This window comes from Ranitomeya variabilis, chromosome 7 (assembly GCF_051348905.1).
Source record: "Ranitomeya variabilis isolate aRanVar5 chromosome 7, aRanVar5.hap1, whole genome shotgun sequence".
Taxonomy (NCBI): domain Eukaryota; kingdom Metazoa; phylum Chordata; class Amphibia; order Anura; family Dendrobatidae; genus Ranitomeya; species Ranitomeya variabilis.
In genome coordinates, this window is record NC_135238.1 from 187,916,589 (window position 1) to 187,928,643 (window position 12,055).

Below are 12,055 nucleotides of genomic sequence, written 5' to 3' on the forward strand. Positions count from 1 at the left end.
CTGCCTGGGGCCCCTGTGCTCTGCCTGGGGCCACTGTGCTCTGCCTGGGGCCCCATATGCTGCCTGGGGCCCCTGTGCTCTGCCTGGGACCCCATATGCTGCCTGCGGCCCCTGTGCTCTGCCTGGGGCCCCTGTGCTCTGCCTGGGGCCCCATTTTCTGCCTGGGGCCCCTGTGCTCTGCCTGGGGCCACTGTGCTCTGCCTGGGGCCCCATATGCTGCCTGGGGCCCCTGTGCTCTGCCTGGGGCCCCATATGCTGCCTGGGGCCCCTGTGCTCTGCCTGGGGCCCCATAGGCTGCCTGGGGCCCCTGTGCTCTACCTGGGACCACTGTGCTCTGCCTGGGGCCCCATATGCTGCCTGGGGCCCCTGTGCTCTGCCTGGGGCCACTGTGCTCTGCCTGGGGCCCCATATGCTGCCTGGGGCCCCTGTGCTCTGCCCGGGGCCCCATATGCTGCCTGGGGCCCCTGTGCTCTGCCTGGGGCCCCTGTGCTCTGCCTGGGGCCCCATGTTCTGCCTGGGGCCCCTGTGCTCTGCCTGGGGCCACTGTGCTCTGCCTGGGGCCCCATATACTGCCTGGGGCCCCTGTGCTCTGCCTGGGGCCCCATATGCTGCCTGGGGCCCCTGTGCTCTGCCTGGGGCCCCTGTGCTCTGCCTGGGGCCCCATGTTCTGCCTGGGGCCACTGTGCTCTTCCTGGGGCTCCATAGGCTGCCTGGGGCCCCTGTGCTCTGCCTGGGACCACTGTGCTCTGCCTGGGGCCCCATATGCTGCCTGGGGCCACTGTGCTCTGCCTGGGGCCACTGTGCTCTGCCTGGGGCCTCATATGCTGCCTGGGGCCCCTGTTCTCTGCCTGGGGCCCCATATGCTGCCTGGGGCCCCTGTGCTCTGCCTGGGACCACTGTGCTCTGCCTGGGGCCCCATATGCCTCCTGGGGCCCCTGTGCTCTGCCTGGGGCCACTGTGCTCTGCCTGGGGCCCCATATGCTGCCTGGGGCCCCTGTGCTCTGCCTGTGGCCCCATATGCTGCCTGGGGCCCCTGTGCTCTGCCTGGGGCCCCTGTGCTCTGCCTGGGGCCCCATGTTCTGCCTGGGGCCCCTGTGCTCTGCCTGGGGCCACTGTGCTCTGCCTGGGGCCCCATATGCTGCCTGGGGCCCCTGTGCTCTGCCTGGGGCATTATATGCTGCCTGGGGCCCCTGTGCTCTGCCTGGGGCCCCTGTGCTCTGCCTGGGGCCCCATATTCTGCCTGGGGCCACTGTGCTCTGCCTGGGGCCCCATAGGCTGCCTGGGGCCCCTGTGCTCTGCCTGGGACCACTGTGCTCTGCCTGGGGCCCCATATGCTGCCTGGGGCCCCTGTGCTCTGCCTGGGGCCACTGTGCTCTGCCTGGGGCCCCATATGCTGCCTGGGGCCCCTGTGCTCTGCCTGGGGCCCCATATGCTGCCTGGGGCCCCTGTGCTCTGCCTGGGGCCCCATAGGCTGCCTGGGGCCCCTGTGCTCTACCTGGGACCACTGTGCTCTGCCTGGGGCCCCATATGCTGCCTGGGGCCCCTGTGCTCTGCCTGGGGCCACTGTGCTCTGCCTGGGGCCCCTGTGCTCTGCCTGGGGCCCCATATGCTGCCTGGGGCCCCTGTGCTCTGCCTGGGTGTAGGACACTGGTGACGTCACTTATCTCCGGACATTAGCTCCGGACATTAGCTCCGGACATTAGCTCCGGACATTAGCTCCGGACATTAGCTCCGGACAAAGCCACGGAAGTTGGCACAAATTGCAATAAGTAGTATTCTAGGCAATTATATATTAGATTTTTACAGACTGAATGATACATGTGAAATTGTGGAGACTTGTTCAATGTTGATTTGTTAGACTTCCATTGATGATTTTGATCTATGGAAAAAAAAAAAAAAAAAAAGGACTACACTTGGATGCCATCCAAGTGCAGACTGTTTTTTCATGGGTTGCTAGTTACCTTGTGTGGTGTTTTTTTTTTTCTTCTTTTTTTCTATCTAAGAAAGGCACCCCTATCTGAGACCAGTTTTCTCGTGTGTGTTGGGGGAAAAAAAACTGATGTGCGAATAAGCCTTAGCTTTCGTTCCATGGGGAAAGGGTATCCAGATTATTAAGCTTGTTCCTGCTGACTGTTATACGTACAAAAACTTCAAAGGAAATCCTGACTGATTTTGAATACATCAAATCCAAATTTGTTGGTATCTGTTTGCACCTGTATCCAAGATAAGTTTTCTAATCCGCCCTTACAATCTTCCTGTTATCCAGACCGTTGATGCGCTGGCAGCAGCTATTTTTGCGACTGAAGGATGCCGGTTGTTGGATGTGGACCCCGGAGCATCCACCAACAGAACGGTGTACACCTTCGTGGGTTCCCAGTTGTTGAAGGGGAGCTGAATGCAGCACGCATTGCTTTTAAGATGATCGATATGAGCAAACACAAAGGTAAGTGTCTGCTCCTCTCATATTAACCTGTCATCTCTGGAAATGCTGCACAGTCTGAAATATAGCAGGAGAGCATTATAGACTTCTTCTGTTTTTGAGGCTTGACCACTGATTCTCAATTGAATTGAGATCTGGGGAGTTTCCTGCCCATAGACTTTTTTTTTTTTTTTTATAAAGATAGATATATCTATCTTTGCTCACTGAGCCACTCTGTCATCTTTGCCTTGTAACATGATGCTTCATCATGCTGGAAGAAAACATTGCTCTTCACCAAGTTGCTCCTGGATTATTGAGAGAAGTTTCTCTTGGAGGATGTTTAGACACATTTTCCATCCCTGATTCATTATGGTATTTGTTAGTGATGTGCTAATAAACCGGTAATCCTTGCATGTGCTGTGTCTGTCGAACAGCCGTGAGACGTGCAGCCACGGGGACAAGAACCCCCTTTTTTTTTTTTTAGACCACGGAAAACCAAATTATCCTCTGGGTGAAGAAATGTAACTTCCCAAAGCACTATAAAAGATTTTTAGACCACACCGAAGTCGTTCTGTTGGCCCACGAGCATGCTCAGATAACGCCTTATCTCAGCATGTTCGCTCAACTACCATCCTACAAATCTGCTAATTAATGTATACATAACTGCATATTCCACACTTATGTCATTGCTCTCCAGGGGAGCATCCTCGTATGGGCGCTCTGGATGTGTGTCCATTTATTCCTGTCCGAAATGTGACCATGGCTGAATGTGTTTCCTGCGCAACCACTTTGCTGAAAGACTAGCGAATGAGCTGCATGTCCCAGGTAAGAAATGTGCGTTTATAGCCCTTATTTCGGTGCAAACTTTTGATTCCTATAAATAAATCATACAAAGTTTAGTGAAGTGGATGGAGTGGGGCAAATTCTTCCACGATGTGGAGTTTTATAAACAAAATCTCTAATAGATTCAGGTGACCTTTTAAGGCGCCATCCTCATTTGCTTCTCGTCAGTCTTTCAACCAATACCAATACCTTCTCCTCCAACTTAACATCGCAAAATTGGTCAACCAAAATTTTGATCTTTTTAAAAAGGAGAAAAATTACTCTCGGACCCATGTATTACCATGATTATTTGCCAGGTATAACCCAGATTTTACCAGCAGAAATATGTTCTCAACAAAGAAAATGTGTGGTGCCCCTGAAGGTCCAGTCACCACAGAGGTACTGCACCTCAGCCAGAGGTGTGGTACTCTGCTCTCGGGTAAGGAGGGGGCACTACCCGAGACCCACACTAGCATCCAACACCACTCCCGGCCAGGGGATAGGTGTGGACCCTATTGAGGGAGGGCCCCATCTCAGGCTGGAGGGTGAACTAGGTAGAGGGTGTGGGTGGAGAGAGAGTTAGAAGGTGGAGTGTGTCAGTAATGAGTGGAGGAGAGCAGACGTGGAGCGAGAAGCTACTGAGAGAAGGAAGGAAGGGGTCCTAGTGGACAGGGAAGTGAGGAATCTACCCTGGGTGCCCGAATCCATGCTGACCGTAGTCGGGTGGAAGGACCAGATCGCAGTGGGGGGACCAGCCCCCAGACTAGTGGAGGAACTACAAGACTCGGCTAGCAAGCCAGAGGCTGTGGTATCTGTATGTGCCAGCCACATCCACACACATTCACTGAAAAGGCAGCCATATAGGATCAAGGGGACCAGGAGAATGTCGCCGACAAGATCCGAAGCTGGCTTGGAACACTGTATGAGGCGCAGGGCAGGAGGGCGAAGACAGCTCAAAGAGACAGCCAGGGAAGGAGCATAAGAAAGGGAGTCTCAGGGAAAGTGAACCCCAAATTACCTGAGAGCTGGCTGGATCACGGACTCGGAGGACACAGCACCCTCCTGGGGACTATACCTAAGAACTGTGAAGACTCCACCCTGCTGTGTCCTCAGAATTATTTACTACGTCACCTGCCCTGCATTACAACATTCACTATCATTGACTTTAACTGCCCTGGGGCCTAGCTCTACCCGTGGAGAGCTGGAACATCTCTGAGGCGTCACCAACTGCCCCCAGTGGACCTGAACTGCAGCATCGGCCATTTCTTTATTGCTGAACACCACGGGTGGCGTCACAAACTAATATCCTATAAACTTTATTCCCCCTTCATTCCCATTTTATTGGACGCCCAGGGCCATGGACCGGGTCACTGCTACTGTGACAACAACCCCCGACGAACTGTCCAACCCGGCCCGAGTACCCCACGGCCCTGGTGGGCACTCCAAATGTAGATAGGAAATGGATAATTGAATTTCAGCCAAGAGTGGCAAGCCCAGCAGTTGAGGCGACCATTGAGCCATAGTAGAATCCTGTTGGGAGACGGGAGCTGATGACTATTAGAGGGGTAAGAATGGCAAATCGTATAATTCAAAGAAGGGGAAACTGGAGACGTTCCGGATAAGAGCATGTGTGGGTTACATGTGACGGCATCTAGGGACTAGTGAAGACATTTTAGTAGGAAATGGTTACCGTATTTTTTCAGACTATAAGATGCACAGGACCATAAGACGCACCCCAAATTTTCAGAAGGAAAATGGGGGAGGGGGGGGGAAATGTGTCAAATGGGGGTCCGTCTTACAGTCTGAATGTAGCTTACCAGTGAGGGGATGGGCACAGGTGGGGGAATGGGGGGAGTGTTCACAGGGGTCATTCGGTGGTCCAGGCTGGTGCGGTGGCCTCCGGGAAATCCCAGGCTGGTTCTGTGCGTCAGGGGTGGTGGCTGTGTGCTCAGGGGCTGTGGCTCTCTGTGCTCCGCCGGCATTTTGTCAAAGCCCGGAGGCCCCCGCTCATCCATTAATGTCATGTTGTAGTGGCCTCCGGGAACATGGCCGGCGCACGCTCAGATTCAGATCTCGGGACGAGATCTCGTTGCCAAAATTTGAATCTGAGTGTGCTCCGGCTTGGCGGCCATCTTCCGGGGGCCTCTGGGCTTTGACGAAATGCCAGCGGAGCCCCCCAAGGAGCAGAGAGCCGCTGCCACTGCCCTGGAGCACTGCACAGCCCACCACACCACAGACCCCAGCCGCACCAGCCTTGGAAGGGAGGCTGCATCGGGACCGCTGCCACCGCCACAGGATTTGTAAGTATATTGTGATCATACGACGCACCCCCATTTTCCCCAAAAAAATTTTGGGGAAAAAAAGTGCGTCTTATAATTAAACAAAAAAAAATAAAAATACTGTAACTTGCAAGAGAATGTTAATGGAATATTTGGTTTCAGCAATAAATTCTAATATACTGATCTTAGCTCAGCTTCATAAATTCCATCTCCCTTTACATTTGCAGACATTATCCCTGTCCCCATTGGGGCCCACAATCCCGATCAGTATGTGTTTTATATGTTCTCCCCAGTTTTTTTCCAAACTTCTCTCAGATGTTTTTGTATTTCTTCCCCCATGTCTACAGCCTGTTGCTACAGTATATTAATGAGTAATTTCAGTGCACTTGTCTACTAAACTATCAAACTTTTTTTTTTTTCTCCTTTTTATTTTAGTGTATCTTTATGCAGAGGCTGCACGCACTAAGAATCGAAGGACTCTCCCCGCTGTGAGAGCTGGAGAGTATGAAGCTCTTCCCACCAAGGTATATTATATGGCTACAAATCTTTAATTTTCTTTCTCTTTACCATGTAGCATATTTATCATTTGTGTAGGTAGCTGTATATGTACAATAGGAAGTTATTTTAGATATGTTCACTACAATAAGTCATGACCAAAGTTTTATCAGTCTTGTTGTATCTTCAATTGCGGGTCAATTTTAATGGGGGCCTTTACGATAATAGGTGATTTGCCATCAGATTTTTGTCACCTCTGATTCCAGTGATGTCACTTACTGGGCTGCTTGCTGTAGATTTGATAATCTCCTGCTGATAAAATAGTGATTTTATCACAAGAGGACTAGTAAACCTGCTGCCAGGTAGTCCTCCATATTCGTGAGCTCTGTATAACCTCATTTACACCACTGATTGGCAGCTTCCTTTCTGTGTACACTTTGCATAGTGGTGGGGTTATACAGAGCTCATGAACATGGAGGACTACCTGGCAGCAGGTTTACAAGTCCTCTTGTGATAATCTCCTGCTGATAAAATAGCGTTTTGTTTTTTTTTCAAAACTACAGCTATCAGCTCAGTAAGTGATATAGCGCTAGAATATGGGTCTCACTGTACATTATGTTGATTTACAGGTTGTGTGAATAACAAAATCTTGTCTTTGGCATTTTTAAAAAGCAACAGTGACCAACCTCAATTCAGATGCGCACAGAACGCTCACTAATGGATGATTGTGTGCACAGGCTGCCAATATTTTAGGGAACGCAGGTCCTGTTTACACAGAACAATGTGCTGCCATTGGTGATCTTTTATGTAATCCAGACTGATCTCGAGTTTACTTTACTTTAACTTCTTTTTTCTTTTTTTTTTTTCTCCTCTAGTTGCAAAATACAGAATGGAAACCAGATTATGGGGAGCCAGTTTTTGTTCCAAGTTGGGGGGCAACTGTGACAGGAGCCCGGAAATTTCTCATAGCGTACAATATAAACCTACTAACGACAAAGGAGCTTGCTCATCGTATAGCGCTTAACATCAGAGAAGGTGGTCGCGGGAAAGGTCAGGTGAGCAGAAATGTTCTATACGCGGTAAAGTATGACTAAATCCAATGGAATTGTTTGCATTCTGAATAGAGGGCCCAGCTTTGGTAATGAGATGCAACATGTTAATTATATGACCATTTTGTGATCTCTGATGGTGATATCGGGACCAGCCGTGGATTTCCTGACCACTCGTATATGAGGCTGTTGAGTCTAGCTCAGGAGACCACTCTGCCCATATTCTGACCCCAGATGTTGGTCTTGCATGTACTTCTGCATACTTATTCACATTGACTTCAATTTTGGAGACTCTGTAGTCAGGTTTGCACTACAGGTTAACCTATAGTGCGAGAAACCCTGATGGTCTCTCACCTAGTAGGATGTCTTTGTAGTACTCTTCTTCTGTAGCTGCTGCAGTATGTTCTTGATTACAGGTGACAGAATGCTAACGTCGGAGTCTCTCAAATCGGGCTGCCTAAATCTAGTGCCAGATTTCCTGAGACCTGCAGCTAAAATGTTCTTCATTGACACTGCCACTTGATTGTTATTACTGGTGGTTACTTGAATACTTGTCATGATCAGAGCACTTTCAAAAAAAGCTCTTCTTCTTGACTTGCACATTGCAAAGCTTTTCCAATGCCTTTTTTTTTCCCCCTTTTATTTCAGCCTGGACGTCTCAAAAAAGTGCAGGCGATTGGCTGGTACCTGCAAGAGGAGAATCTGGCTCAAGTGTCTGTAAACATATTAGATTATGAAATGACTCCTCTTCACGAGGTGTATGAAGAAACGCACAAAGATGCCAAGGTGCCTGAGTTTCATTTTTGTGCCTGTTAGCCGTGTAGGTTACTTTTTTGGTTTAGCTAAACTACTTTGTCTTGTTTTAGGAGTTGAGTCTTCCGATTCTCGGCTCGCAGTTGGTGGGTTTAGTGCCTCTTCAAGCCTTGATAACTTCTGCAGAATATTATATCAAAGAAGAAAACTTGTTTATATTGGAAGAACACAAAATTCGACTGGTAATCTTCGCCTTCCTTCAATGTAAGACCAGTTATTCATAAGCTCCTGTTCCGACAGATTACCATTCCCATATTGTGGCTTTTCTAGGGCAGATTATACAATGTGCTACTCACAAATTTTGTTCAACAAAATCTTGATTTATGCATAATTTTAGATCTGTCAGCAGGAAGGGGCTGAGACACTGATTTCAGTGTGTGGCTTACTAAGATGTGTTGTAGTTTCGATATGCTGTACATACATACAGCTGCTAATCAGTGGAGGTACGTATAAAATTTATATCACAACGGCTGCACTCCGTAAAGTGACTGCTGGAATCAGGGTCTCTTTCCCTACATCATGCTCTCAGATGGGGTAGTGAATACCTGTTGACAGATTCCCTTTAAACTATATTGAATATTATTTAGGATGAGAACCCAACAGATTTGTATTATATACTGAACTGTTTTATACTTTTCCTTCTTGTCAAGGTTATTAACAGACTTGGACTTGATTCATTGGCTCCTTTTGAACCTCAGAAAAGAATTATAGAGTAAGTTGAACCTTCCCTCCTACCGACCGGTATTCTGCCGATTCTACCCCAAAGTTCTTAGCTGTAATTGATAATGAATGCACATTATGTATCGTAGGTATCTTATTCAAGACGACGTGTCTGGATCACTTATCACACAGACGTTGAAAGGGTTTGTGCAGAGTGTGGGGGCGCGGACGGCCACCCCCGGAGGTGGCTCTGTGTCTGCTGCCGTGTCGGCTATGGTAAGAGCAGGGAGCAGGGGTAGGAACATTTTAGATGACACAATGTGTTTCTATGCAATTATTGTGTAGGACTAAAGCGACGCACAATCAGGTGACCAAAATAAATTTTTTTGCTTCATTTTGTGTATGTTTGGCACTTAACAAACTTTTTTCTTTAATTAGATTACATTTGTATTCAATCTTTCAAAATACAACAAACATAAATTCCAATTTTACAAAACTTTTTTTAAAAGGTTACTCCACCACTTTTTATATTGATGACCTATCCTAAGGCCATGTTCAGTATCTGGTCAATGGGTGATAAATACAGAAGAGGTGACTTGTTTATATTCTACTTTTCTCTGATTGTTCCACTCCTGATTTTGGTTTACAAATCCGGATGTAAAATGGTGAACGTGGCCCTCCTGGATAAGTCATCAATATCAGATCGGTGATGGGCTGCACCCCCACTGTTCAGCTTTTCTAGGTCCCAGTGACAGCCGGATGTTGGCAGTAGTGTGGCTGAATAGCTCGGTTCCATCAATGGTGTAGTGGCCGTCGCTGTGCACTGCATGACCCCATTCTTAATCCAGGGGGAGATGTGCAGTAGCCACTATACAGTTGATGGAGCTATGCTGACATGCTCCACTACTGCTAACCAGTGTAGATGGCATGTAAAGCATCAACTGGGAAACCGCCTTCCTTAAAAATTTTTTTTTTTTTAGTGAATCTGTCTAGTATTAATTCCTTAAAGAGCACAAAATACAAAGATGGGTTATCTATCTGGATTCACCATGGTACTTTGTTCCCTGTACCACTCAATGAACCAATATTCCAAGGCAAAATCCATTGATGCGTGTCGCTTCACAACATTCTGAATTGTAATTAATCTGTTGTGTGTGTTTTTATTATTTCGAACACTGATAATCTTACTCTCCATGATTACTTAACACTTCATTTTGCTTATACCCTTACTTCTAGCATACTATAGACTTGGCACATAGATGGACCTATACCACTGTCATCTTTGTGGGTTAGAAATACACCTATATTTTAGCTGTATGTGGTAGTGAAGGTATAAACCAAGTTGGTGTCCATCTAAGGGCAAGTTCACACAAGTGTATTAAATAAATAAATCTACAACATTGGATGAATCTTGGCGATTTGGTCTTAATTAAGAGCTTGCTGTAGTACAATGCGCCAAATTCTTTAAGTGGCATACGTCACATAATGAATCTGACACGTCTTCTCAGTGGTTTGCACCTCTGTGGCAATTACTTTTACACAATAGAGGCATTTAACTAGCAGGTAAGTTGCATAATAATTTTGAAAGGAGACCACTTCTTTTTTTTCTTTTTTTTTTAAATGAAATTGGATTCTTGTTTGCTGGATAATTGTAATATTGCAGTTTGGGTCACATTCTCATTTTAGGGAGCAGTACTAGGATGTATGGTGGGGCAGATGACTTACGGAAAACGTCAATTTGAATCTTTGGATGGAGCGATGAGGGAGTTGATTCCCTCTTTTCATCATGCAGTCGGTCAGTTGCTGGCTCTCGTAGACTCGGACTCCAATGCATTTGGAAGCTATATGGTAATTTTATTTTTAACTAGATTTTGACTTTAGCTCTGTTTTACCCTCCAATACCCAACTCCATTACGTCTTTTATTTTCTTCTCGTCTATTACTACCTAATTTCCACTTTCCCCCTTGGTGTCCCCCTCTGCAGGCTGCACTAAAGCTTCCCAAAGACACTGAAGAACAACAACAGAAGTGAGTATAAATGATTACTACTGTAGCACAAAACCGGTCTGTGTACTGACCGCACAGTATAGTAAAGGGTTAATAACTGGGGGTGCATAAAGTGTGTATATAATTTTTTTTTTTTAACACTTTTGAGACCCAATACCTCCTGTATTGGGTCCATTCTTAGGGGGTTATGCGTTTGTATTAGATTATTTTCATATTTTGGACCTAACTGCATCTAGGGTGCATTTTTGGATATTTACTTGCAGAAATTTCAGTTTTCATGGCCTGTTCTTCAAGGCTGGGAAATAAAAGGTTAATCCATGATCCAAAATTCAATTGGCAATAGCACTTCAATTGTACATAATTATATAAGTTTACCTATTAAGGTATGAAATGACGCAAGAAGTAGTGAATGCAAACTTTTTTCCTCTATTAGCATAATACTTAAAACAAAATATTTTATAGTAAAAAGACAGGGAGGTGAGGAAAAAATGGGACCTCCAAAAGAGTCAGGGTGTGACCCGAGAAAATAAGTTTATGATATGTCTGCCTATGGAAGGTGTCCTCCTGGAGGGGTTATATGGACATGCTTAGGAGGGGGCGGACGTCACAGTGTCTCCTAGTTTCCCCTTTTTAATCCATTATCCAAGAGTGAACACAGACCAAGAAAATCACCAATAATCACCTTACAACAGGCATCGATTCAATTGAAGTTACTAACAATCAGCTCAAGGGAATAAAATAGAATAGAAGGAATCCCAACTGTAATAGGACTTAGAAATCTTACCCAAGATGTAATTTGTAAAAAGAGCCACTAGATGGCAGGCAAGTATAATGTAAATGGGATAAGTGCTAAATGAATCCATTGTATTTATCACTTATCCCATTTACATTATACTTGTTTAGCCCCAGATTGAACAACCGTGTATATACACTCACCGGCCACTTTATTAGGTACACCTGTCCAACTTCTTGTTAACACTTAATTTCTAATCAGCCAATCACATGGCGGCAACTCAGTGCATTTAGGCATGTAGACATGGTCAAGACAATCTCCTGCAGTTCAAACCGAGCATCAGTATGGGGAAGAAAGGTGATTTGAGTGCCTTTGAACGTGGCATGGTTGTTGGTGCCAGAAGGGCTGGTCTGAGTATTTCAGAAACTGCTGATCTACTGGGATTTTCACGCACAACCATCTCTAGGGTTTACAGAGAATGGTCCGAAAAAGAAAAAAAATCCAGTGAGCGGCAGTTCTGTGGGCGGAAATGCCTTGTTGATGCCAGAGGTCAGAGGAGAATGGGCAGACTGGTTCGAGCTGATAGAAAGGCAACAGTGACTCAAATCGCCACCCGTTACAACCAAGGTAGGCCTAAGAGCATCTCTGAACGCACAGTGCGTCGAACTTTGAGGCAGATGGGCTACAGCAGCAGAAGACCACACCGGGTACCACTCCTTTCAGCTAAGAACAGGAAACTGAGGCTACAATTTGTACAAGCTCATCGAAATTGGACAGTA

At 46.7% G+C, this 12,055-nt stretch overlaps 1 protein-coding gene across 1 annotated transcript; it reads left to right on the forward strand.

Annotated features, from left to right (window-relative positions):
• Window positions 1-2,307: 2,307 nt before the first annotated feature.
• Window positions 2,308-10,568, forward strand: LOC143786287 (formimidoyltransferase-cyclodeaminase-like). Its single transcript, XM_077275561.1, has 9 exons — window positions 2,308-2,443; window positions 5,956-6,044; window positions 6,891-7,070; window positions 7,713-7,850; window positions 7,931-8,059; window positions 8,528-8,589; window positions 8,687-8,813; window positions 10,224-10,385; window positions 10,521-10,568. The coding sequence occupies exons 1-9, from the start codon at window positions 2,308-2,310 to the stop codon at window positions 10,566-10,568; spliced, it is 1,071 nt and encodes a 356-aa protein (XP_077131676.1).
• Window positions 10,569-12,055: the final 1,487 nt, after the last annotated feature.